The sequence below is a fragment of the Pleurodeles waltl genome, chromosome 8 (assembly GCF_031143425.1).
Source record: "Pleurodeles waltl isolate 20211129_DDA chromosome 8, aPleWal1.hap1.20221129, whole genome shotgun sequence".
In the NCBI taxonomy this organism is placed as follows: Eukaryota; Metazoa; Chordata; class Amphibia; order Caudata; family Salamandridae; genus Pleurodeles; species Pleurodeles waltl.
In genome coordinates, this window is record NC_090447.1 from 987358862 (window position 1) to 987383998 (window position 25137).

Consider the following 25137-nt stretch of genomic DNA (forward strand, 5'->3'; position numbering starts at 1 on the left):
AGATCTTTTAATGTGGCGGCTCTTTTGACAGGGTTAACAACCCAAAAGATGGTCAGGGCTACTATGGGGGTATAATCTACCCAAGCAACCTAAAACATAAGTGAATCAGGTCAACATATTTTGTGCCTTAAGGTCCAAGAAAGAATCTGCAACACTTCTTCAAGACCCCACCCCACACCTAAATTCTCATGTGTGGTAAAGGTGTTGCCCTTGAAAATGATACCTGGTGTAATGAGTAAATGATCATCCAACCTAGTTAATGAGTAAGAGAAAGATTATCACATATGTTAAACCAGAAAATATTATGTTTCTGGGTAAAACCATTGTCAAGATTGCTCTTCAAGCAGATGGTGTCATTGTGTCTCCAATGGTAGACGTGTACATGTTGTGAAAAAGGCACTGTATCAGTTGCCACGAGTGTAGTGAAAGAGTAACAGTACACAAATCAACATAACAGACAAAATAAACTTGTGTGGTGTATATATGACACAAAAACAAATTTGTCAGTGTCACATAGAGGGGCCCAAGTGATTAATTCATATTTAGGTGTTAGCGAGGGCTCTCACCCTTTGAATCAATAGGTCAATAGGATTATGCCCGAGAGGTCAGAGTCAGAGGTTAGTGCACAGTTGTCAAGCAATTACAATAAAGTCAAAGCATGAGAAGAAACAAATACAGCTGGGAAGTTCAAACAATCACAGCTTGATGCTGAGGAGAAGTGTACTCATGTGATTACTGTGCGGATAGTGCGACCGACCTACCCTCACCTGGATCAAGATTGAGCAGAGGTGGTGGCCTGTCTTTAAAGCACAGTAAATTGGTAGATTGGATTCAGGTGAGGGGAGTTGAAGCATTGAGCAGCCAATCAGACTTGTGGGTGAGGGACAGCATGGAAGAGTCATGGGTGTGTGGCACAAGGAGCCCAGGATGTTCGCCCCTCAACAGCAGCCATATTTAAGTGGTGTTAGATGCAGCCATGTGAACAACAAAGAAGAGAAGGTGAAAAGAAAAAGTGGCAGCTTTTGATAAATTTGTCAAAAATATGCCCAATTCATAATAGTGCTGCAGAGTACAAAAATGGGAAATGCTCATTTTAGCAACAAATGCGGGGGCATAAGCACATGGGCTCATATGCGGTACATGTAAGGGGAGTGCAAGCGTCAATTAACCAAGCAGGTTTGCGGGTGGAGGGCAGTGTGGTTGAGTCAGAGGAACATGATTCAAGAAGCCCAAGATGTTTGCTCCTCAGCCATTTTGAAGTGGTGTAAAATGCTGATGCATAAACCTGAAAAAAGAGGAAGTGAAGCTAAATAGGCGGGCAGTTCTCAGTAATGGTTCACGCTAGTTGTGTGAAATAAAGGGACAAGCAAAGCTCATTACGGCAACAGACGTTTGGTCATAAACATGTGTACTAATGTACAGTGTGTGTCAAGAGCTCATGTAATGTGGTTGTCATTCTGATATGGCAGCCATGTTTGGCTATGTGGTTTGAGCAAGTGCGTAATGGTGGGGGAACACCTCTCAGCTAGTAGTCATTAATAATGATATTCATGACATGTTTGTAATCAGCGGAATGGCCATCTTAATATATCACCCTCACAGGCTATTCATCAGAGTGTGTCTCATTTTTCTGTCAAATGCAGCATAATTTCAATCCGGAAAAAGGCGGATCATTTGTGATCACTAGAATTGCCAAGGTGGTGTGTGCACAGCAGTTGCATGAAAGAGTCATCTAGCAGTCATATCTCACACCATGGTCATTCAGACCCATGCTATTTGTAGAAAGGCAAAATATCCATTGCTGCTCCATCCTGTAAAGGTTGGTGTTACTCCAAAGGTGATTTGCTTCCAGTATGGTCCACCGGAGGTCACCAGGAGAGTGTTTAGAAGCACAGAAATGGTTAAATATTTTAGTGGTGCTGCGTCTGCAGTGTATAATGCTACGAAGTTCCATTCTTCTAGTCTTGACAGTCCTTGTGGTCACACCCACATGATGGAGACCTCGGAGACAAGTATTGAGATGGATGCAGTTTTTTGTTAGTCTGTGTGATTTTTCTGTGTCCAGATAAAATGGGGGCTCAGCCTTGACCTCTTTAGAGTGCTGAGTGAAAGAGCACACCACACAGGACACACAAGGATAGTGTCCTGTGACAGGTGGTAGGGCCCACAGTTACTGTATGTGGGATTGTCTAGTTCTGGATACCATTGAGATTATTTAAGGGAGTCGGATAAGTGCCATGACATAGTACAATTAGGTATAGGTAGGCCCCTTAAAGGGATGTACCCATTGCACATAAAGACAGGCTTATCATAAACCAGCTCCTAGGAGCTAAACAGGAACTACTGGCTCTAGGGGTGAAATCAATGTCTTATACTAGAAACTAGGTGGACAAGAGACAGGCATATACTAGGTATTGAAAAACCCTTAAGCTGGGCACATGCAAAAAAAGAAAAAATGTCCATCATGAAGATATTGGCCCACTTGTTTCGTGTTTAAAGACTTTAAAGTGCTTTGATACCTAAAATTACTACAAGTATTCCAGATCATCAGTATTACACAAGCCAGTAACCAGGTATAAATGTAAAGAAGAAATTTAGACAACTTGAACTCATAATGGTTCAAAGTGAGACAGCCATAGGTATGAAAGTTTGTAGTCCTGGGCATTGGGGAGATAAGGGTGGGTGGGGGGCTTGAGGTATCTTTTCTCTTTATATACTTTCTTACGGTATTGACATGTGATTAATAACTGCTAGTCATCCAGATTGCCGTTGGCCTTGATTTAAAACAAATACAAATTATTGAAATATTAACTAAACATCTTGTACATGTGGTTAGTCACAATGCATTTGCAGAAGCTGGTCATGGTTTGCTTTTAAGGGATAGTGTAGCATTAATAGCACTTCTGATAAATATTCCCCAGGCATCAGACTGGGTTCAGAAAATCTTGAACAGTATCACTATGCCCTGATAGGTGGCATCAATTGGCTCGCGTCATTGTTGTTCACATCGAAAGTGATATTTCGGTTGCATCAGTTCCTTTATTTCTGTGCCAACAGCTCATTCCTGAAGAACTACTTTGATAAATTGTTCTACCAACTCTCATTTTTCTTTGTCTACCTTTTTTGAGCTATGGCTCCCAGTGTGTTAGGGACATGTCCCGTGCAAAACTTCCAGGGTTAAAACTTTCTGAGGAATGTCACAAACAGATATCAGTGTCTGATCACCACTTTGTTGGTCTCTGAGTGCAAGTTAATGCACCCCAAGGTGATTTGTGAGCAGGTGTCGAAACTCCTGGAAGACCAGCAGAAGGCTTCATGCCGTTCCTGGGGTACATCTCGGACCGCTCTCGGAGCTGTTTTTACACAGATGATCATCTCTGTGTTCCAAGACTTCCTTCTCCAAGTTGAGTAAGTCCAAGAAGCACAAGAAGTTGTAGAGCTGGTGTCCTAGCCTGCTCTACGCTACTCCAAGTTCCTTGGAGCCAAGCCAGCTCAACTGGTATGCCATGTATGCTATCCCTGGACCACCTACTCCCTTTGGTAAGCCTTTGCCCCACCCCCCCCGGAGCTGAGAGGAGCCTATGTTAGGATACTGCTAGAGAGTTTACCCCAGCGCAGGCTGGGCCCTCTGGATCCGCCCCAATCCAGACTGACACCATCATAAGTGTGTTCTTCCAACCCAACTCCTTCCAGTCTGCCACCGTCCCAGACACCAGACTGCTCCTCAGTGACAAGCCCATCCTCACTCCTGACTCTGAACCGGTGCTGTCTGATGTTGATGCCGGTTAATCAAACATTGAGGTTTGCAAAAAAACACCTGTGAGGGTCTCAAGGCGCTGGACCGGTGTGCTGCTGCGTGGAGGAATGATCATTCGAACATCCCAGTTTTCAGTTCTCTTTTGAATTCCTGAGTGACCGTGCAGTCCTGAGGTGCAGGGGAGGTTGTTCCAAGCTTTGGCTGCCAGATGCGAGGAAGAACGTCCTCCGCTGTTGACAGATCTGTGGGGTGTCTACAAGGGAGAGGGAAGATGATCAGATGTGTGGTTGGTTGGTTAGTGGAAGGTCAAGCATTTGTTGATGTATGCTGGCCCTTTATTGTGCAGGGGCTTGTAGGTGTGGGTCAGCATCTTTAACTGGCATCTCTACCGAATCGGGAGCCAGTGTAATTTTCTGAGATTGGGTGTGGTGTGGGTCCTTCTGGGGAGGTTGAGTAAGAGTCTTGGAGCTGAGTTCTGTATTGTCTGGAGTATCTTCAGGAGGCATGCTGCAATTCACACAGAGCATGTTTTCATAGTACAGTCTGCTGGTGATGAGGTCCTATGTGACCGTCCTTGTGGTGTCTGCTGAGAGCCACCTGAAAATCATGCAGAGCAGGCGAAGGGTGTGGAAGCAGGTGGACGAGACTGCGTCGACTTGTTTCTTCATGGATAGCTTGCTTCATGTAGGAGTTACTTGGACTCCACAGATGATCTTCTTGGGCTCTGAGGTGAACATGTGGATCCAGTGTCATCCATGACCTACCACTCCTGGACTTACCACCTCTAGATCGACCCTTTCTTCCTGAAGGGGGAAGATGGGGAGAAAGGGTTTGATCCACTAGGCCAGAAGAAACCTATTATAAGGAGCCTGTTGATGCTAGTGGCCTAGACACTTTACCAGACTCTGGCATTCTTTCCCCTCCGGGCCCTCTTTTGGAGAAAAGCACATACTGTGCCACCATTGGTGCCCAGAGTAGGAGAGTCCGTTGACCTTCAGTTGCCTGCTGTTGAGGTCAAGATCAATGTCTTGACAGAGGTAATTCACCCAGGAGCTGGTTCGGCTGAACCACTACTCCCCTTCAAAGAAGCCCTGTTCTTTTCTGGGTGTGAGCCAAACCGTACACAGGGGCTCCGGTGCACTGCATGATTGCCCCATGCAACTGACCTCCCCCAGATTACCCAGCCTTCCTCTCCCAGCACTTCTCCCCTGAGTGCCTGGTTGTAGAGGCCTCAGCAGCCAGGGATAACTGAAATGCGTTTTCTTCCACTCCACTGGACAGGTAATCCACGAGGCTGGGCACTATAGGGAAGCTTATGTTCGATGGCATCTGTCGCTGTAGATACACATGGTATGCATGAGCTCGCCATCTGGTGTTGGGTCGGAGTGTTACAAGTTGTTTTTCTTCGAAGAAGTGTTTTCGAGTCACGGGACCGAGTGACTCCTCCTTCTGTGCTCATTGCGCATGGGCGTCGACTCCATCTTCGATTGTTTTCTTTCCGCCATCGGGTTCGGACGTGTTCCTGTCGCTCCGAGTTTCGGAACGGAAAGATAGCTGAAACCAGAAGATTTTCGACGGTATCGTTGCGATCCGGTTCGAGTTAGACACATACGACGACGCGTTGAACATCGAAGCGCTTTGGTGCCCTTCGGGGTAGATTTCGGCACCCCGTCGGGGCCTAGTCGGCCCGACCGCGTGGAGAACAACGCCGATGGAACGGACCCCGTTTCGATTCTGCCCCGAATGCCACAACAAATATCCTTATACGGACCTACACTCGGTCTGTAACCTGTGCCTGTCACCCGAGCACAGCGAAGAATCCTGTGAGGCCTGTCGGGCGTTCCGGTCCCGAAAAACTCTGCGCGACCGTCGAGTGAGAAGACTGCAGATGGCGTCCACGCCAAAGGAGCGTCGACAGTTCGAGACAGAAGAGGAACAGGAGGAATCCTTTTCCATCCAGGATTCAGACTCCGACGAGCTAGACTCTTCAAAAACTGTGAGTAAGACGTCGAGATCAGAACTTAAAAAAGGAAAGAAGGCCCAGGGGACGCCACTGCCAACCGGCCATGGCTCCACCCAAATTCTCGGTGACCAACAATCGGCACAGAAAAAGACCCATTCAGTGTCGAGATCGTCCGACTTCGGTCGAGACACCGGCACGCAGCCTCCTCGGGACCGAGAGAGTGCTAAACAGAAGCATCGACGAGAGTTCGGTGTCGACACGGATCGACGCCGAGACAGTGGCGCCGAAGACCATAGAGGCCAAGAATTTTCGGCACAGAAAAAGAGGAAGGTTACCTCGGAGCCGAAAAAACAATCAACAGGGTTTTCGGAGCCGAAAAAAGCGACATCAGACCCTGTTTCAGGCTCCTATACTGAAGAGCATTCTATGTCTTCACAAATGAAGAAACATAGATTTGAACAAGAACTGCAATCCACTGACGTGGATCACACGCAAAAGCGTATCTTTATTCAGCAGGGGACTGGGAAGATCAGTACCCTTCCACCTGTCAAACGAAAGAGAACGCTTCAGTTTACTCCTCAGCAACAAACAGCACAAAAGGTAACACCTCCTCCCTCGCCTCCACCTGTAACTCCGGCTTCGCCAACTTACACCCCGTCACATTCGCCAGCTCACACCGCCATGAGCCACGATGACCAAGATCAGGATGCGTGGGACTTGTACGACGCACCAGTGTCTGATAACAGCCCAGACACATACCCAACTAGGCCATCACCACCGGAAGACAGCACAGCCTACTCACAAGTGGTGGCTAGAGCAGCACTATTCCATAATGTGGAACTACACTCGGAACAAGTAGAGGATGATTTTTTATTTAACACCCTCTCTTCAACCCACAGCTCCTACCAAAGCCTGCCGATGCTCCCAGGCATGCTACGCCATGCAAAGGACATTTTCAAGGAGCCAGTTAAAAGTAGGGCAGTGACGCCTAGGGTGGACAAAAAGTATAAGGCGCCTCCTACGGACCCTGTATTCATCACCTCTCAGCTGCCACCAGATTCTGTGGTGGTAGGGGCTGCCAGAAAACGGGCAAATTCACACACTTCTGGGGATGCACCTCCCCCAGATAAAGAAAGCAGGAAATTCGATGCAGCCGGGAAGAGGGTTGCTGTCCAAGCAGCAAACCAGTGGCGCATCGCAAATTCACAAGCGCTGCTAGCGCGATACGACAGAGCCCACTGGGATGAGATGCAGCATCTCATTGAACATCTCCCAAAAGATCTGCAAAAAAGAGCAAAACAGGTTGTTGAGGAAGGTCAAAACATTTCCAACAATCAAATACGCTCCTCCATGGATGCAGCAGACACGGCCGCAAGGACCATTAATACGTCGGTTACCATCCGTAGGCACGCATGGCTCAGAACGTCTGGATTCAAGCCAGAAATTCAGCAGGCAGTGCTTAACATGCCAGTAAACGAAAAACTTCTGTTCGGTCCGGAGGTCGACACAGCCATAGAAAAGCTCAAGAAGGACACTGACCCTGCCAAAGCCATGGGCGCACTCTACTCCCCGCAGAGCAGAGGATCTTATAACACCTTCCGCAAAACACCTTTTAGAGGAGGGTTTCGGGGTCAGGCCACACAAGCTAGCACCTCACAGTCCGCACCGCCCACCTACCAGGGACAGTACAGGGGAGGTTTTCGGGGCCAGTATAGAGGGGGGCAATTCCCTAGGAATAGAGGAAGATTTCAAAGCCCCAAAACCACTACCAACAAGCAGTGACTCACACGTCACTCACCCCTCCCACACAACACCAGTGGGGGGGAGAATACGTCAATATTACGAAGCATGGGACAAAATAACTACAGACACATGGGTCCTAGCAATTATCCAACATGGTTATTGCATAGAATTCATGCAATTCCCTCCAGACATACCACCAAAATCACAAAATTTATCAAAATACCATTCACAGCTTCTAGAGATAGAAGTTCAAGCACTACTGCAAAAAAATGCAATAGAATTAGTACCAAGCACACAAATAAACACAGGAGTTTATTCACTGTACTTCTTGATACCAAAAAAGGACGAAACACTGAGACCAATTCTAGACCTCAGGGTAGTAAACACATTCATCAAATCAGACCACTTTCACATGGTCACACTACAAGAAGTGTTACCATTGCTCAAAAAACACGACTACATGACAACCCTAGACCTCAAGGACGCATATTTCCATATACCAATACATCAATCACACAGGAAATATCTAAGGTTTGTATTCAAAGGAATACATTACCAATTCAAAGTATTGCCTTTTGGTTTAACAACCGCTCCAAGAGTATTCACAAAATGCCTAGCAGTAGTCGCTGCACACATCAGAAGGCAGCAAATACATGTGTTCCTGTATCTAGACGACTGGCTAATCAAAACCAGTTCGCTCACACAATGCTCAAACCACACAAATCAAGTCATACAAACCCTCTACAAACTAGGGTTCACCGTCAACTTTGCAAAATCAAACATTCTGCCAAGCAAAGTACAGCAATATCTAGGAGCCATAATAGACACGACAAAAGGAGTAGCAACGCCAACTCCACAAAGGATCCACAATTTCATCAGGGTCATTCAACACATGTCTCCAAACCAAACAATACAAGCAAGAACAATACTACAGCTCCTAGGCATGATGTCCTCATGCATAGCCATTGTCCCAAACGCAAGACTGCACATGAGGCCCTTACAACAGTGCCTAGCCTCACAGTGGTCTCAAGCACAGGGTCACCTTCTAGATCTGGTGTTGCTAGACCGCCAAACTTACCTCTCGCTTCTATGGTGGAACAGTATAAATTTAAACATAGGGCGGCCTTTCCAAGACCCAGTGCCACAGTACGTAATAACAACAGATGCTTCCATGACAGGGTGGGGAGCACATCTCAATCAACACAACATAAGAGGACAATGGAACATACATCAAACAAAACTGCATATAAATCATCTAGAATTATTAGCAGTTTTTCAAGCACTAAAAGCTTTCCAACCAATCATAACCCACAAATACATCCTTGTCAAAACAGACAACATGACAACGATGTATTATCTAAACAAACAAGGAGGAACACATTCAACGCAGTTAAGCTTGTTAGCTCAAAAAATATGGAAGTGGGCAATCCATCATCAAATTGGTCTAATAGCACAGTTTATTCCGGGGATCCAGAATCAGCTGGCAGACAATCTCTCTCGAGATCACCAGCAAGTCCACGAATGGGAAATCCACCCACAGATTCTGAACACCTACTTCACACTCTGGGGAACACCACAAATAGACTTATTTGCAACAAAAGAGAACGCAAAATGCCAAAACTTCGCGTCCAGATACCCACACAAGCAATCCCTAGGCAATGCCCTATGGATGAACTGGTCAGGAATATTTGCTTACGCTTTTCCTCCTCTCCCTCTCCTTCCTTACCTAGTAAACAAATTGAGTCAAAACAAACTCAAACTCATTTTAATAGCACCAACGTGGGCAAGACAACCCTGGTACACAACACTGCTATATCTGTCTGTAGTACCACACATCAAACTGCCCAACAAACCAGATCTGTTAACGCAACACAACCAACAGATCAGACACCCGGACCCAGCATCGCTGAATCTAGCAATCTGGCTCCTGAAATCCTAGAGTTCGGACACTTACAACTTAGCCAAGAGTGTATGGAAGTCATAAAGCAGGCCAGAAGGCCATCCACTAGACACTGCTACGCAAGTAAGTGGAAAAGATTTGTTTGGTACTGCCATCATAATCAGATACAACCACTAGACGCAACTCCAAAACATATAGTAAATTACTTGCTCCATTTACAAAAAGCAAAGCTAGCCTTCTCTTCTATTAAAATACACCTTGCAGCAATATCTGCATACCTGCAAACTACATATTCAACTTCCTTGTATAGGATACCAGTTATCAAAGCATTCATAGAAGGGCTTAAAAGAATTATACCACCAAGAACACCACCTGTTCCTTCATGGAACCTAAACGTGGTTCTAACAAGACTCATGGGCCCACCTTTCGAACCCATGCACTCTTGCGGAATACAATTCCTAACCTGGAAAGTTGCCTTTCTCATCGCCATTACATCTCTAAGAAGAGTAAGTGAAATTCAAGCGTTCACAACACAAGAGCCTTTTATACAAATACATAAAAATAAGGTCGTCCTACGACCTAATCCAAAATTTTTACCCAAAGTTATTTCACCATTCCATCTAAATCAAACGGTAGAACTACCAGTTTTTTTCCCACAGCCAGATTCTGTGGCTGAAAGAGCACTACATACATTAGATGTCAAAAGAGCATTAATGTACTACATTGACAGAACAAAAAACATCAGAAAAACTAAACAGCTATTTATTGCATTCCAAAAACCTCATGCAGGTAACCCAATATCAAAACAAGGTATAGCCAGATGGATAGTTAAATGCATCCAAATCTGCTACCTTAAAGCAAAAAGACAACTGCCCATTACTCCCAGGGCACATTCAACAAGGAAAAAAGGTGCTTCAATGGCCTTTTTAGGAAACATCCCAATGCAGGAAATATGTAAGGCAGCCACTTGGTCTACGCCTCACACATTCACCAAACACTACTGTATAGATGTGCTATCCGCACAACAAGCTACAGTAGGTCAAGCTGTATTAAGAACTCTATTTCAGACAACTTCTACTCCTACAGGCTAAACCACCGCTTATGGGGAACTAACTGCTTACTAGTCTATGCATACCATGTGTATCTACAGCGACAGATGCCATCGAACTGAAAATGTCACTTACCCAGTGTACATCTGTTCGTGGCATCAGTCGCTGAGATTCACATGGACCCACCCACCTCCCCGGAAGCCTGTAGCAGTTCAGAAGTTACCTTCAATTTTCTACATTTGTATATATATTATTTAATCCTTTAATAGGTACATACTTACATTTTTCATTGCGCGGGCACTATTACTATAGTACAACTCCTACCTCACCCTCTGCGGGGAAAACAATCGAAGATGGAGTCGACGCCCATGCGCAATGAGCACAGAAGGAGGAGTCACTCGGTCCCGTGACTCGAAAACACTTCTTCGAAGAAAAACAACTTGTAACACTCCGACCCAATACCAGATGGCGAGCTCATGCATACCATGTGAATCTCAGCGACTGATGCCACGAACAGATGTACACTGGGTAAGTGACATTTTCATTTCTCTTCTACAGCCTGGCCTTTCAGTTGGTGAACACTGCTTGCCTCTTGGGTTCTCAAGGGATGTCCTATTATCCCTGATTGACATGTGGACTTGGCCAGGACATGTATGTGCATCTGCTGTAACAACTATACCCACCAGTCCAGCAGGCCAACTAGTTCTTAGGTGGGCAGGGTCGCTAATCCCAGACCCAGTGTGCTGTCCAATCCTCCACCCCTTCGGCTGCTGCGACCTCTAAGGCTCTTTAATGACCCCTTAATTGAACACAACAATCCCATTTGTGGCAGGATAATATTTTTGGGGGGTCTCTGATGGTGGCACAATGCATGCTGCAGCCCTTAGGGACCCTCTCCAGTCCCCAGGCCCTAGGTACCAGGTGTACCAAATACTAAAGAGTTATATATGTAGTGGAGTGTGTGCCAATTGTACACGTTTTAGCTTGTTTTAGGGAAAGAGCACTGGGAACCTGTTTGACAGGGACCCAGTACACCTCAGTCAAAAAACCTCCGTACCAGTGAGCAAAAACTGGGGGTGACCATTCCAAAAACGGCACTTGTCTACACCATGTATAGCTCCAGGTCCAGGATATAAATGGTTAGCTTTACCTCTCTGGAGCCCAGTTACAACATGTGCATAGCTAATCAGATATCTTTTGACTGTTCTAGGCAGAATTTCAGTATATTGTTCTCTACCTAGCTTACCTACCCATCTATGTTTTGAGATGTTTGAATTTTCTGATGTGGTGAAGCTTGAGGCAGCAATATCAATACCTCCTGCTTTACCTTTGGTCCACACGAGAAACGCATATGGATTCCATGATATAATACCAAGTTTTGTGTCTTTTAGGCTTGGTACCTGCTACTATGTCAGAACCACCTCCTTTCAAGTGTCTCCTGATCAATAAAGTTGATGGAAGCTGTAAGACATTCAATGATTCCGAGCAAGAAGATTTGCAAGGGTTTGGTGTCTGCTTAGATCCTGTGTATGATGTAATTTGGAGGTAGGTGTTCCTTTAGGTGTGTATGTTCATTTCCTTTTCCTTCATTGTGAGGCATCTAGTGGTTTGGAGTTTCTACCCTGTGTTTTCTGTACTCCCTCTGTTACGATGCTGTACTCTTAGTGTAAAATCATCTTGCTTGAAGAAGTGTAGTAGGAAAAAATGTGTACACTCTTTAGACTGGCACATGCATGGAGTCCACAATACCGATCCATCCAAGAAAACATTTCAGTTTTTAATTATTCATTGATCTCGGTGTGCAGTTTAAAACACATAGACCTAACTTACCTTCTCCACAATTTGATAGCAATTGACTTGCAGAGGGGTCTTGAGAACAGGTCAGACCTCAGTCGTATACTCCCTGACCCCAGTGGAAAATCAAAGTAGTTGGTTATATTGATAGACACATGAGTAGGCATAGTTTAAAAATAATAGTTAAAAAATATCGTAGTTGACTTTAAGCTGTTTGTTTATTTTTGTTTTACATTTTGTGGCAGGTTTCAGACAAACTCAAAAGAACTTTGGTGCTACAATGCTGTTGTGGCAGATTCCAGACTTCCTTCAGCACTTGACATGCAGTCGAGATGCAGTATATTAAGCCCAGAACTTGCTCTACCAACTGGATCTAAAGCAGTTACTACGAGGTCTCATGCTGCACTACATATTCTAGGTATGTCTGAGCTCAACAATGGTGTTATGTTAACGTTTCTACCTCTCAGTGTTAGATAATTTTTCTTTTGTTGTACATAAGAGGGTAACAAATTATGCTCTGTATGATTCTATGTAAAATGTAATGAGATGGGTTTAGTGAGGGGTGGCAGGGAATGGGCATCTGAGTGAGGAATTTGTATTGACTGTTGAAATCCAGCAAACATAAGTGTCCTAAAAAGTTTAGCAGTGTTTTGTGCTGTAAGAGTCAAATTGTTTCTCTTGTTTATAAAGCACTTCCAGCTAATCCTGAGAGGTGACTTGGGACATGAATGTAAAATGTTACCACAACAGAAGAGAAAAGAAACAAGAATCAAAAAAGAAAAAAGGCAGCATTCAAAACTAGTAACAGTAAGGTGAAATAAAAGACGTCTCTAATTACTAAGCAGATTGCTCAGCTTTGCAAAAATAGTGATAGACATACTTTCCGGTTGCTTGAACTGGCCTAAGGAGGAGCAGGTCAGTGGCACGAGGTAGCATCATTGTTGACACTGTGCTTTTGATACGAGATAAGACTAAAGCATGAATGGGAAGTGTAAGGAAATGCCTCCTTGGCATGGTTGCCCCCTGACTTTTTGCCTTTGCTGATGCTATGTTTACAATTGAAAGTGTGCTGAGGCCTGCTAACCAGGCCCCAGCACCAGTGTTCTTTCCCTAACCTGTACTTTTGTATCCACAATTGACAGACCCTGGCATCCAGATAAGTCCCTTGTAACTGGTACTTCTAGTACCAAGGGCCCTGATGCCAAGGAAGGTCTCTAAGGGCTGCAGCATGTCTTATGCCACCCTGGAGACCTCTCACTCAGCACAGACACACTGCTTGCCAGCTTGTGTGTGCTAGTGAGGACAAAACGAGTAAGTCGACATGGCACTCCCCTCAGGGTGCCATGCCAGCCTCTCACTGCCTATGCAGTATAGGTAAGACACCCCTCTAGCAGGCCTTACAGCCCTAAGGCAGGGTGCACTATACCATAGGTGAGGGTACCAGTGCATGAGCATGGTACCCCTACAGTGTCTAAACAAAACCTTAGACATTGTAAGTGCAGGGTAGCCATAAGAGTATATGGTCTGGGAGTCTGTCAAACACGAACTCCACAGCACCATAATGGCTACACTGAAAACTGGGAAGTTTGGTATCAAACTTCTCAGCACAATAAATGCACACTGATGCCAGTGTACATTTTATTGTAAAATACACCACAGAGGGCACCTTAGAGGTGCCCCCTGAAACTTAACCGACTGTCTGTGTAGGCTGACTAGTTCCAGCAGCCTGCCACACCAGAGACATGTTGCTGGCCCCATGGGGAGAGTGCCTTTGTCACTCTGAGGCCAGTAACAAAGCCTGCACTGGGTGGAGATGCTAACACCTCCCCCAGGCAGGAGCTGTAACACCTGGCGGTGAGCCTCAAAGGCTCACCCCTTTGTCACAGCCCAGCAGGGCACTCCAGCTTAGTGGAGTTGCCCGCCCCCTCCGGCCACGGCCCCCACTTTTGGCGGCAAGGCTGGAGGGAACAAAGAAAGCAACAAGGAGGAGTCACTGGCCAGTCAGGACAGCCCCTAAGGTGTCCTGAGCTGAAGTGACTCTAACTTTTAGAAATCCTCCATCTTGCAGATGGAGGATTCCCCCAATAGGGTTAGGATTGTGACCCCCTCCCCTTGGGAGGAGGCACAAAGAGGGTGTACCCACCCTCAGGGCTAGTAGCCATTGGCTACTAACCCCCCAGACCTAAGCACGCCCTTAAAGTTAGTATTTAAGGGCTACCCTGAACCCTAGAAAATTAGATTCCTGCAACTACAAGAAGAAGGACTGCCTAGCTGAAAACCCCTGCAGCGGAAGACCAGAAGACGACAACTGCCTTGGCTCCAGAAACTCACCGGCCTGTCTCCTGCCTTCCAAAGATCCTGCTCCAGCGACGCCTTCCAAAGGGACCAGCGACCTCGACATCCTCTGAGGACTGCCCCTGCTTCGAAAAGACAAGAAACTCCCGAGGACAGCGGACCTGCTCCAAGAAAAGCTGCAACTTTGTTTCCAGCAGCTTTAAAGATCCCTGCAAGCTCCCCGCAAGAAGCGTGAGACTTGCAACACTGCACCCGGCGACCCCGACTCGGCTGGTGGTGATCCAACACCTCAGGAGGGACCCCAGGACTACTCTAAGACTGTGAGTACAAAAACCTGTCCCCCCTGAGCCCCCACAGCGCCGCCTGCAGAGGGAATCCCGAGGCTTCCCCTGACCGCGACTCTTTGAATCCTAAGTCCCGACACCTGGGAGAGACCCTGCACCCGCAGCCCCCAGGACCTGAAGGACCGGACTTCCACTGGAGGAGTGACCCCCAGGAGTCCCTCTCCCTTGACCAAGTGGAGGTTTCCCCGAGGAACCCCCCCCTTGCCTGCCTGCAGCGCTGAAGAGATCCCGAGATCTCTCATAGACTAACATTGCGAACCCGACGCTTGTTTCTACACTGCACCCGGCCGCCCCCGCGCCGCTGAGGGTGAAATTTCTGTGTGGGCTTGTGTCCCCCCCGGTGCCCTACAAAACCCCCCTGGTCTGCCCTCCGAAGACGCGGGTACTTACCTGCAAGCAGACCGGAACCGGGGCACCCCCTTCTCTCCATTCTAGCCTATGTGTTTTGGGCACCACTTTGAACTCTGCACCTGACCGGCCCTGAGCTGCTGGTGTGGTGACTTTGGGGTTGCTCTGAACCCCCAACGGTGGGCTACCTTGGACCAAGAACTGAACCCTGTAAGTGTCTTACTTACCGGGTAAAACTAACAAATACTTACCTCCCCTAGGAACTGTGAAAATTGCACTAAGTGTCCACTTTTAAAACAGCTATTTGTGAATAACTTGAAAAGTATACATGCAATTTTGATGATTTGAAGTTCCTAAAGTACTTACCTGCAATACCTTTCGAATGAGATATTACATGTAGAATTTGAACCTGTGGTTCTTAAAATAAACTAAGAAAAGATATTTTTCTATATAAAAACCTATTGGCTGGATTTGTCTCTGAGTGTGTGTATCTCATTTATTGTCTATGTGTATGTACAACAAATGCTTAACACTACTCCTTGGATAAGCCTACTGCTCGACCACACTACCACAAAATAGAGCATTAGTATTATCTCTTTTTACCACTATTTTACCTCTAAGGGGAACCCTTGGACTCTGTGCATGCTATTCCTTACTTTGAAATAGCACATACAGAGCCAACTTCCTACAGGAAGGAACTGGTGAAAGGCCTAAGAATGCACCCCTACACATTGCAAGGTTCCAGAGCAGAAGTGGAGGCTGGGGATCAATGGGAGGAGTGAGTCCACAAAGGAATGTGTGAGACTGTTCTGCAAGGGTGTATGAATAGCATTCAAGGAGCAGTGGCTCATCCCCTCCCCACTGTGGAAACTGAGTAGAATAACAAAGGGGTGGCTGAGGTGTGATGGTGGAGTTAGGCTTTGATGCTGTTATGCCCGACTCAGGTGGTAGAGTAATGTTGAAAAAAAGGACAAAGTGGATGCAGCTTTTTTTTTTTTTTTTTTTTTTTAAGCGTCCCTAGGAAAGACATGTTATTTTCTGTGTTCCAGTAGTGCCTAGACAAATACCCGAGAAGTGGTGATTGACGGGGAGCACCTGAACTAGCTTAATAAGACCCTCTGCTGACCTATCCTTTGCAGAAATGCTATTGGCATTAAAAAAATACCAAACAACCTGCTAGAAGATCAGAGAGTGCTTTTGAGCCTCATAACTGACAACAGAATAGGATGGGGGATTAACCAAACATTTTGCTTGCTTGTTCCAGGCAACCTGCTTGGGAGAGAGCCCTTACTTTGTGGGACACTTTATACAAGGAGTTGCCAGAAATGGCAAATGTGGAGGACGAAGAGCCTTGTTTATGAACAAATACCTCTTGGAGCGTATTAAAGGTCTCAAAATCAGCCTGAGAGGCCAATAAGAAAAGCTTATCTCTAGCAATTAAAGAAACACGATTAGGGAAGAAAAATCAGATCAATTAAACAGTTGTCAAAGACATAGCAAAAAAAAGTGAAAACAGATTATTCAAGACCTTGTAAGAAATGCATATATTGAAGGTACCTGCGAAGTACGATGTCTGGGGGCGGTGGAGAATAAAGAAAGCTAGAAAGCCCAGGGATATTCTCGTGACAATCCACTGAGTTCCCCTTAAAGAAAGATTAATGGTAGCTTCTTGAGAACAAAAAAGACACATTTCAAGGGAATACAAAAATTATTCTGCTGAAGTACTTGTTACTGGCTACCGTACCCAAAAGGCATTTAGAGAAGCAAATCACAGGCCATCTTTCAAAGTTCTGTTAAACATCTGAATACCCATATAATTTCACCTTTTGGAAGGTGGGACAGGTGTAGTGTAGATGTATTATGAAAAATGAGAACTTGATATATTCAGAGAGCCCATAGGCGAGATCCAAGAACAGTGACTGGCTGTATAAACATCCACACTCCGAGAAAGATAGTGCATGTTATTCTGGACTAGGAGGAAGTTACCTGTGAGTGAAGTGCACAGAAGCCCAAGGAGCCGGAGAAGATGCAGTGCACAGGGGTACTGACGCAGCACGGCGAGGCAAGCTTTTACCTTCACCAAATTTGGACAGCTGGACCTTTAGACAGTCTAGGTCACTTTGGTCCATCACCTGTGTTCCAAGGAGCACGCTTATCGTCAGGAGAGGAGTCCCAGAGTACCGGTTGTTGACGCAGAAGGGTGCCTGCTGAAGCAGGGAAGTGACTCAGTCATTCTGCAGGAGATTCCTTTGGTTCTTCTGGTGCAGGGTGAAGACAGGCAGTCCTCAGAGCATGCACACCTTGGAAACTGTTGCAAATGCTGGCTGGAGCTGAAGTTGCAGGTCACAGGAGTAGTCCTGGATACTTTATTGCAGTTATAGCGGTTCCTGGAGCAGTCTGTGGTTCACCTGACGGTCAGAAGCTGAAGCAGAGGATGCAGAGGAACCCTGGAGGAATCTTGCAAACCGAATCTGAGGAAACACTCAGGGGAGACACCCTCAATAGCCCTGAGAGGGGGACTGGCTACCTACCTAGGTGTGCACCTATCAGGAAGGGTCTCTGAGGTCACCTACTGGCACTGGCCACTCAGAGGTCTCCAGAGGGCCCCCACACCTTGGAATCCAAAATGACTATTGCCAGGAACACTGGAGGAGTTCTTTACACCACCCCTGGGGTGGTGTTGGACAGGGGAGTGGTCACTCCCCTTTCCTTTGTCCAGTTTCACACCAGAGCAGGGACTGGGGGGGGTCCCTGAACCAGTGCAGACTGGATTATGCAAGGAGGGCACTATTTGTGCCCTTCAAAGTATTTCTAGAGGCTCTGGGAGGATACCTCTCCCATGCCTGTAACTACTATTTCCAATGGGAGAGGGTGTAACACCCTTCTCCTGAAGGAAATGCATTGTTCTGGGATTGAGCTGCTCAATCCCCATGAGGGCAGAAACCCGTCTGTGAGGTGGCAGCAGCTGGGGCTGCAGTGGAAACCTCAGAGAGATGGTTTGTCAGCACTGAGGTTCCATGGTGGAGCCTCCAGGGTGCATGGGATTGGCCCCCCAATACCAGATTTGAATATGGGGGGGTGGAAGGGGTCAATTCCATGATCTTAGACACCTCACATGGCCATATTCGGAGTTATCTATGTGAAGCTACATATATGTATAGACATATATCTAGTGCACGCTTATAATGGTGTCCCCGCACTCACAAAGTCCGGGGAATCGGCCCTGGACAAAGTGGGGGTACCTTTGCTGGTGCAAGGGTGCCCTCACACGCACAGTAACTTGGCACCTAGCCTTCAGTAAATGAAGGTTAGACATATTGGCGACTTGTAAGTTTCTCAGTGCAGTGAAAAATGGCTGTGAAATAGTGTGTGCATTATTTCACTCAGGCTGCAGTGGCAGTCCTGAAGAAAGGTTTGTATGAGCTCCTTATGGGTAGCAAAAGAAATGCTCCCCTCCTCATTCACCTGCCTCACGTACTGTTGGAATTTTTACCCCTCAGGGATCCCCTTTATATGTTGAAGATTTGGCTGGAACACAGTATGGCCCCAGATCCATGGGACACTTATGACCCTGACCAATGATCCAGAATTGCATCCAGCACACTCCTCACCACCAGAGGATAGTACATCCTACCAGCAGGTAGTGGCTAGGGCAGCCGCTTTTCACAATGTGTCACTACACCGAGATCCAATCGAACAGGACTTTCTGTTCGATACGCTTACTTCTACCCACAGGGATATTACATTTTTCCCTATGCTCCCTGACATGCTTCCTCATGCTGAGGACATTTTCAAAGAGCCTGTTCACTCTAGGGTTATCACTCAGAGTATGCTAGAAATATAAGCTTGACCCTCAGAGCCATTCTCCATTAGGTTACAGGTCCCTCCATATTCCATAGTTGCCACATCGGTGTTTAAATGTGCCAATAGCTAGGCAACAGGGGAGACTCCTTCTGACACAGAGAGTAAGAAAATAGATGCTGCTGGCAAAAGAGTGGCTGCACAGGTTGCTAACCATTGGCGTATCACCAGTTCACAGGCCTTATTGGCTAGGTATGACCGGGCTCACTGGAATGAAATGGAGGAGCTCCTCCAGTTTCTCCCAGAGGAGCACTGCAAGATAGGTCAGCAAATTGTTGCAGGAGGGCAAACAATAATTAATAATTCTATACCCTGTGCCCTAGACGCCGCAGATTCAGCTGCATGCAGCATTAATACAAGTGTCTTAAAAAGAAGGCACACATGACTTCAATGCTTTGGTTTAGTTTCAAACCCGAGGTACAGCGAGCGGTGCTTAACATCCCTTTTGATAAAGAGCATCTTTCCGGCCCTCAAGTGGAGTTTACCCTTGAAGCTGAAATAACACACACACCGCTAGGGCCATGGATGCTCTACAGGACCCCACACAAGGGAGCCTTTTCTGGACCTTAGACCATTAAAACAGTACATTCCCTCAGAACACTTTCAAATTGTTACTCTTAAAGATGTTATTCTACTTATGCATAAGGCGACTTTGACAGCTCTGGATCTAAAGAACACTTAGTTTTATATTCTCATCCACTCTGCACTCCGAAAATACCTAAGATTTGTGGTTGCAGACAAACAATACAAGTTCAAAGTCCTGCCATTCGGAGTCACCACTGCTCCCAGAGTGTGCACAAAGTGCTTAGCAGTAGTTACCGCACACCTCCGAAGACAAAACATTTACATGTTTCATTACTTAGACGACTGGCTCATTAAAGCCAGCACATTACCATTGTGCCAATATCACACTCGGTTCACGTTGAATCTCCTTCACACTGTGGGCTTCACAATCACTTTTTCAAAATCCCACCTCCAACCCCTTCAGATACAGCCCTACCTTGGAGCTCTTCTCATTGCAGAATTGTGCTAGCATAACACAATGCGGCCCGAGTTCACAATTTTCAGTCTCTCCTTCTCTAGTTTCAGGAGAATTACACATACACAGTTAGGACTATTAAGCACCTGTTAGGGATGATGGCGTCCTGCAATGCCATCCTCCCCCCCCCCCCCCCTCCCCCCCCATGCCAGACTCCTCCATATGTGTCCCCTACAACAATGTCTGTCTTGTCAGTGGTCTCAGTCACAGGATCACCTGGAAGATCTAGTGTTGTTAGACCGACATACTCGCTGCTCTCTGCAATGGTGGAACACCCCCACAGGGGTGTGGAATTTAATAAAATATCTACTTGTCCGTGGGGAAAGGTTGCTTATTAAATCTGCTTGTTCTGTAAAAATAAAATCTGCTTTTCCCTTTGGTGCCATGTAGTGTGGCGACAAAATTATGGCAGCATTCTCATTATGTAAGAGCTTTGATAATAGCCTCTCTTATCATGCCAGTACTACTATAGTAGGGATTGAATATTTGCTATTTCAATCCCTACTATAGCAGTTTTCTTATTTTGCCACTATTCTGCAGGACTACATGCTGGAGGAAGCAGTACGCAATGGTTCCAGGGCTGGAATGCATTTGAGTCTGCAAAACTGCTAACTTGCATGTTTTATGGATTTTCACCAGCTCTTCTCTAATCTTTTCCCATAATGAGAAAGGTTGGGAATTTGCTTTTAACAATGGCAGAAGTAGAATTTCTTCCTGGGTTGGGGGAAAAAAGTGCTTGGAGGGAAAGTGAACCTGTAAAGGCTCAATAGATTTTCACATGCATATTTGCTCAGGCTAAAATACAGTTCACAAATATTTTCTAGGAGTACGATTTCCTGGTCTACTTCTGTATGTTCTTGTGTATTCATGAAAGCCACTAATTCAAAGACATATACATGAAACCCATGGCCTGACGACGTCACAGCTATCTTTTGTGGTTCAAATTTCTTTATTAATTTTTTTATATGAAAACTCAGTGTCACAGCACCCACCAAACCTAAAAGGCAAAACAGGCAACCATCCATCCCCTGCCCCTTCCCTCCCACCATTCCCCTCTCAGGTGCACAATCATACTATCACATCGCCAGAGTCAGACATATGGCTTCCAACACGGCCACCCTCCAGTCCGTACTCTAGGAGCTCTCCCGATCTTTTAAGCGAAGAAGTCGCAGGTAATTTGGTCAAGTCAACTCCCTGATTCCCCCAGAAAGTAGGGACTGGAAGGGGTGCCATAACTCCCTATAGGATTGCCCCTGTGCCATGAGGGTGAGAGTAAACTTTTCCAACCCCAGGATCAGCCATACCCGATGTAACCATCCCAGCTGTGTAGGGATCTGAGGGGTTCCCCAGTGAGTCAGTATATTTTGTATGGTCTGCCTCTAAGGCTAGGCCAATCTCCCGGCCCATTAGAGACTTTAGCGGGAACATCAAGGGGTTTGGTAGGCCCAGTATGATATAGGCCAGGAAGCATGGTAGTTGGGTGTTCCAGTGATCATTGATATCCTTTGATTCCCTCCCAATATGAGGCCATCTTTGGACAGTCCCATAGAATATGGGTCAGAGTACCCAGGTCGCCACAACCCCTCCAACAGAGGGGTGATCGTGAGTGGTCCACCTGATGGAGCCGGGCCGGGGTGAGATGCCATTAGGTAGCGATCTTCAGTGCAGTCTTTGTGCTGGTTTCACAGCTCGCTGTGTGGTGCGCCCTATAGTAGATTGCCTCCCAATCCCTTGGTGTCATAGATCTTCCCAGCTCCGCCTTCCAATGTGCCCGTCTCAGGATTCTGGATATCTGTACCGCCGGTTGGAGCAAGTCATAGAGCTCTGAAATGGCATGCTTATCTGTCGTCTTTGTCAACAGCCGTCTTTCGTATTGTGTGAGAAGTCTACATGCCTTCTCCCTAATTGAGGGATGCGTTACCCAGTGGCACATCTGGAGATAACGCATTCTTTCCGTCTCTGGAAGAGAATGGGTCATTCTTAAGTTTTCGAGGGGCAGTATTCCCTCTGCGTCCAATGGAGCTGCATGAGGGATATGTCCAAGTGCGGTAGGTACCTTGGTCCAGGCACGGTGTAAAGTCTGGGTTCCACCCAATGGGTGTCAGGGGAGAGGGAAGGGAGGTTAATTTGCTTATTCACGTCGTCTGATCCCATACCCTCATAGTAGCTCTAGTGACTGGGGCGAATACAGGCTCCACAGTCTATGGCGGCGCAGTAGGAATAGGATCCTCCAGAGGTGGGTGTCCGCAATTGCATGATCCATAAACAGCTATCGCTTGTCAGTCTAGTCTGGACCAGTTCACCAGGTACCTAAGGTGGGTTGCTCTGTAGTGTTGCTGGATTGCTCTGTAGTGTTGCTGGATTGCTCTGTAGTGTTGCTGGATTGCTCTGTAGTGTTGCTGGATGTCTGGGATTCCCGGACCCCCAAGACCCCGTGCGAGGGTTGGTAAGCCAGGAGTCTGGGCATTCTAGTTTTTTTTTTTTTTTTTACCCGCCCATACGAAGCGCTTGATATCACACTGCAGCACCTGAAGCACTCAGTCTCATGCTCTCGAAGGAGACGGTGAATTTACTGGCTCAGCAATACCCCTTCCAGTGGCAGAAAGACTCCATCCCATACCTGGGCTAGGACAGTATCAGAGTCAGCAAAGATGAATTGTCAGCTCCTCCTTCAGAGTGTTACGACAGACGTGTTGAAATGGAAACTCCACCTCATATCATGGACTGGCAGAATAGCCGCCATTAAAATCTCTGTCCTTCCTAGGGTGCTGTTTCTCTTCCAAGTGCTGCCGGTCGAGCCAAATAGGTCTATAGGAGCCACACTCTGTGTGATCCTTTCCAGGCTTAGAGATTACCACAATAGATGTGTCCAGCATGGATGGCGGCATCTCCCCCAGGCCTGTAAAGGCGTTAAAGAGTCGTGGCCAGGCTAGTACAGAATGTTTTGTAAAAGGGGCCTGGAAAGCCATCTGTTCCCGGGGATTTCGAGGCCTCTAGCCTGGCTACTGCTGAAATTACCTCCTCAATCCTGATTGGAGCTTCGAGCGGGCCACTTCTGCGGGCGATAGTTTAGCTGTGTGAGCCTGGCTAATATATTGCGGTTAGGCACATTGGTTAGTCTGTTGAGGAGAGTAGAGATCCTGATAAAAGCCACGGAAGACCAAGGTGATCTGAGTGTCTCTCGTTACCTCTGTCCCCTCCAGGGTCTTTATTGCTTCCACTGCCATAGTCTGCCTCCGAGCCCTGAGCCTATTCGCCAATAGGCGTCCGCATTTATTGCAGCCACGTAAAAGAAATAGCGTAGTTTGAGAGCTGCGTATTCCGCCCTGTCCTTGTCAAGCCCTGCAAGTTGTGTCCTAGCTGCGCTGAGCTGTCTCCAAACTCTTGGGCCCCTGTCATCTTATGTATCGTCTCAAGTTCGGTCACCTGCAGCTGTAATTGAGCCCTTTTCTCGCGTCGGATTTTGTTATCCAACGCCGATATCGCAGTAATTTCCCCTCTTGTTACTGCCTTCAGGGTGTCCCACAGGAGAGAGATAGATGTGTCCACCGTGTTGTTAATCTCTAGGAAAGTGGCAATAGCTTTCGTTATCTGGGCCACCACCTCCGCTCTCATCAGAAGTGGTTCTTAGTCGCCAAGGGTGGTGGCCTGTAGGTTGGGGTGGGGGACATTTAGCACTAGAGATACTGCTGCATGGTCTGACAATGCACAGGGCTTAATGTCTATCTCACTCAGCATCTGTTGGATTTATTTAGAGCCGAGAAAAAGATCAATGCGAGCATAATTCTTGTGTGAGTGGGAGTATAAAGTGTAGTCTCTAGTTGTAGGGTGCCTTCCCCTCCAAAGATCTGAGATCCAGCTCCTCTAGCCTCCCCATCACCACCGTGGATAAAGCCCCCGTCCCACCATGTCCAGAAGCTGACCTGTCCCAGTCTTTGTTAAGGACTATGTTGAAGTCACCCCTATGAGCACCTGTCTGTCGTGTGTAGTCATAGCCTCTGCTAGTGCCCTGTGTATGAACCCTTCCTGTTCCTCGTTGGGGCCATATATAGATTCCTCAATCACTTGGATTGTCCTGATGTGTATTCAGTAAGCCAGCAAACAGCCTAGTATTTCAGCAATATTGTCTCCCACTCTTCCTCGAAAGGAACGTGATACAAGGAGTGCTACCCCCGCCACCTTGGTCTGACATGAGGAAAAGTGCTGTGTTGGGAAATATATGGAGCTCAGTCTGTGATGGTCTGCGGGGATTAAGCGGGTCTCCTGCAGGAGGCACAAGTCAGCTCGCATATGTTCTAGATAAGAGAGGACCGTTCTATGCTTGGTTGGATTGTTCAACTCCTTAACATTAAGGGTGACTACGTTACAAATTGTGTAGGCGGAGCGGGTGAGATGTTGCTAGCCAGTGTGCGCCTTTACTTTAACCCGATAACGCTCCCTCAGCTGGGTGAGTATTAGTGGAGGCTCCGGTCCCATCCATGAGACGTGTATGTGAGTATTGCGCACCCAGCCCCACTGGTTAACAAAACATTTAGAAGACATAATCAAGCTACCCCACTGAGGGAAGCTGGAGCTACCTGGCATAGTTCTGAGGGTGAGTCTGAGTTCTGTGAGCTGGAGTCCCAAGTACTGGCCTTCATCAGGCCCCCCACAACTCCCCCCTCCATTCCTGTCCCCCAACTGCTGCAAGCTGCATGACTTCTGGGCCAGTGGCCCTCAACATTGTCTGCCTTCTTTGTGTCCCCTGTTAAAGACTCCATGACTGCTCTTCTTTCGGATGCTATAGTCTCGCGTTCCATCTTGGTGCTTCCGTGCGGGACATTCTTGCAGCGTGTGTGCCTCCGGCAAATGTTTGCTCACCCAGTTGAAGCACACTGTGTGCCTCTTTCAGTGAGCGTAAATGGTGCAGTTTGCCCTCCCATCAAAATATTAGGCGGAAGGGATGACTCCAGGACTAGGAGACTTCCTTGTCTCTGAGGTGGGAGGTAATTGGGTGAAAGGCTCTCCTTTTCTGTAGGGTGATTGCTGCAAAGTCCTGATAAAG

General features: G+C 46.9%; 1 protein-coding gene across 17 annotated transcripts in view; it reads left to right on the forward strand.

Annotated features, from left to right (window-relative positions):
* MYCBP2 (MYC binding protein 2) overlaps positions 1-25137 on the forward strand; it is a 1769078-nt gene that overhangs the window by 462923 nt on the left and 1281018 nt on the right. For all 17 annotated transcript variants that reach the window (XM_069205243.1, XM_069205245.1, XM_069205247.1 and 14 more), the window contains 2 exons: positions 11804-11957; positions 12452-12624. In XM_069205243.1, the coding sequence (XP_069061344.1) occupies positions 11804-11957; positions 12452-12624 (327 nt within the window). The remainder of the gene's footprint in view (positions 1-11803; positions 11958-12451; positions 12625-25137) is intronic.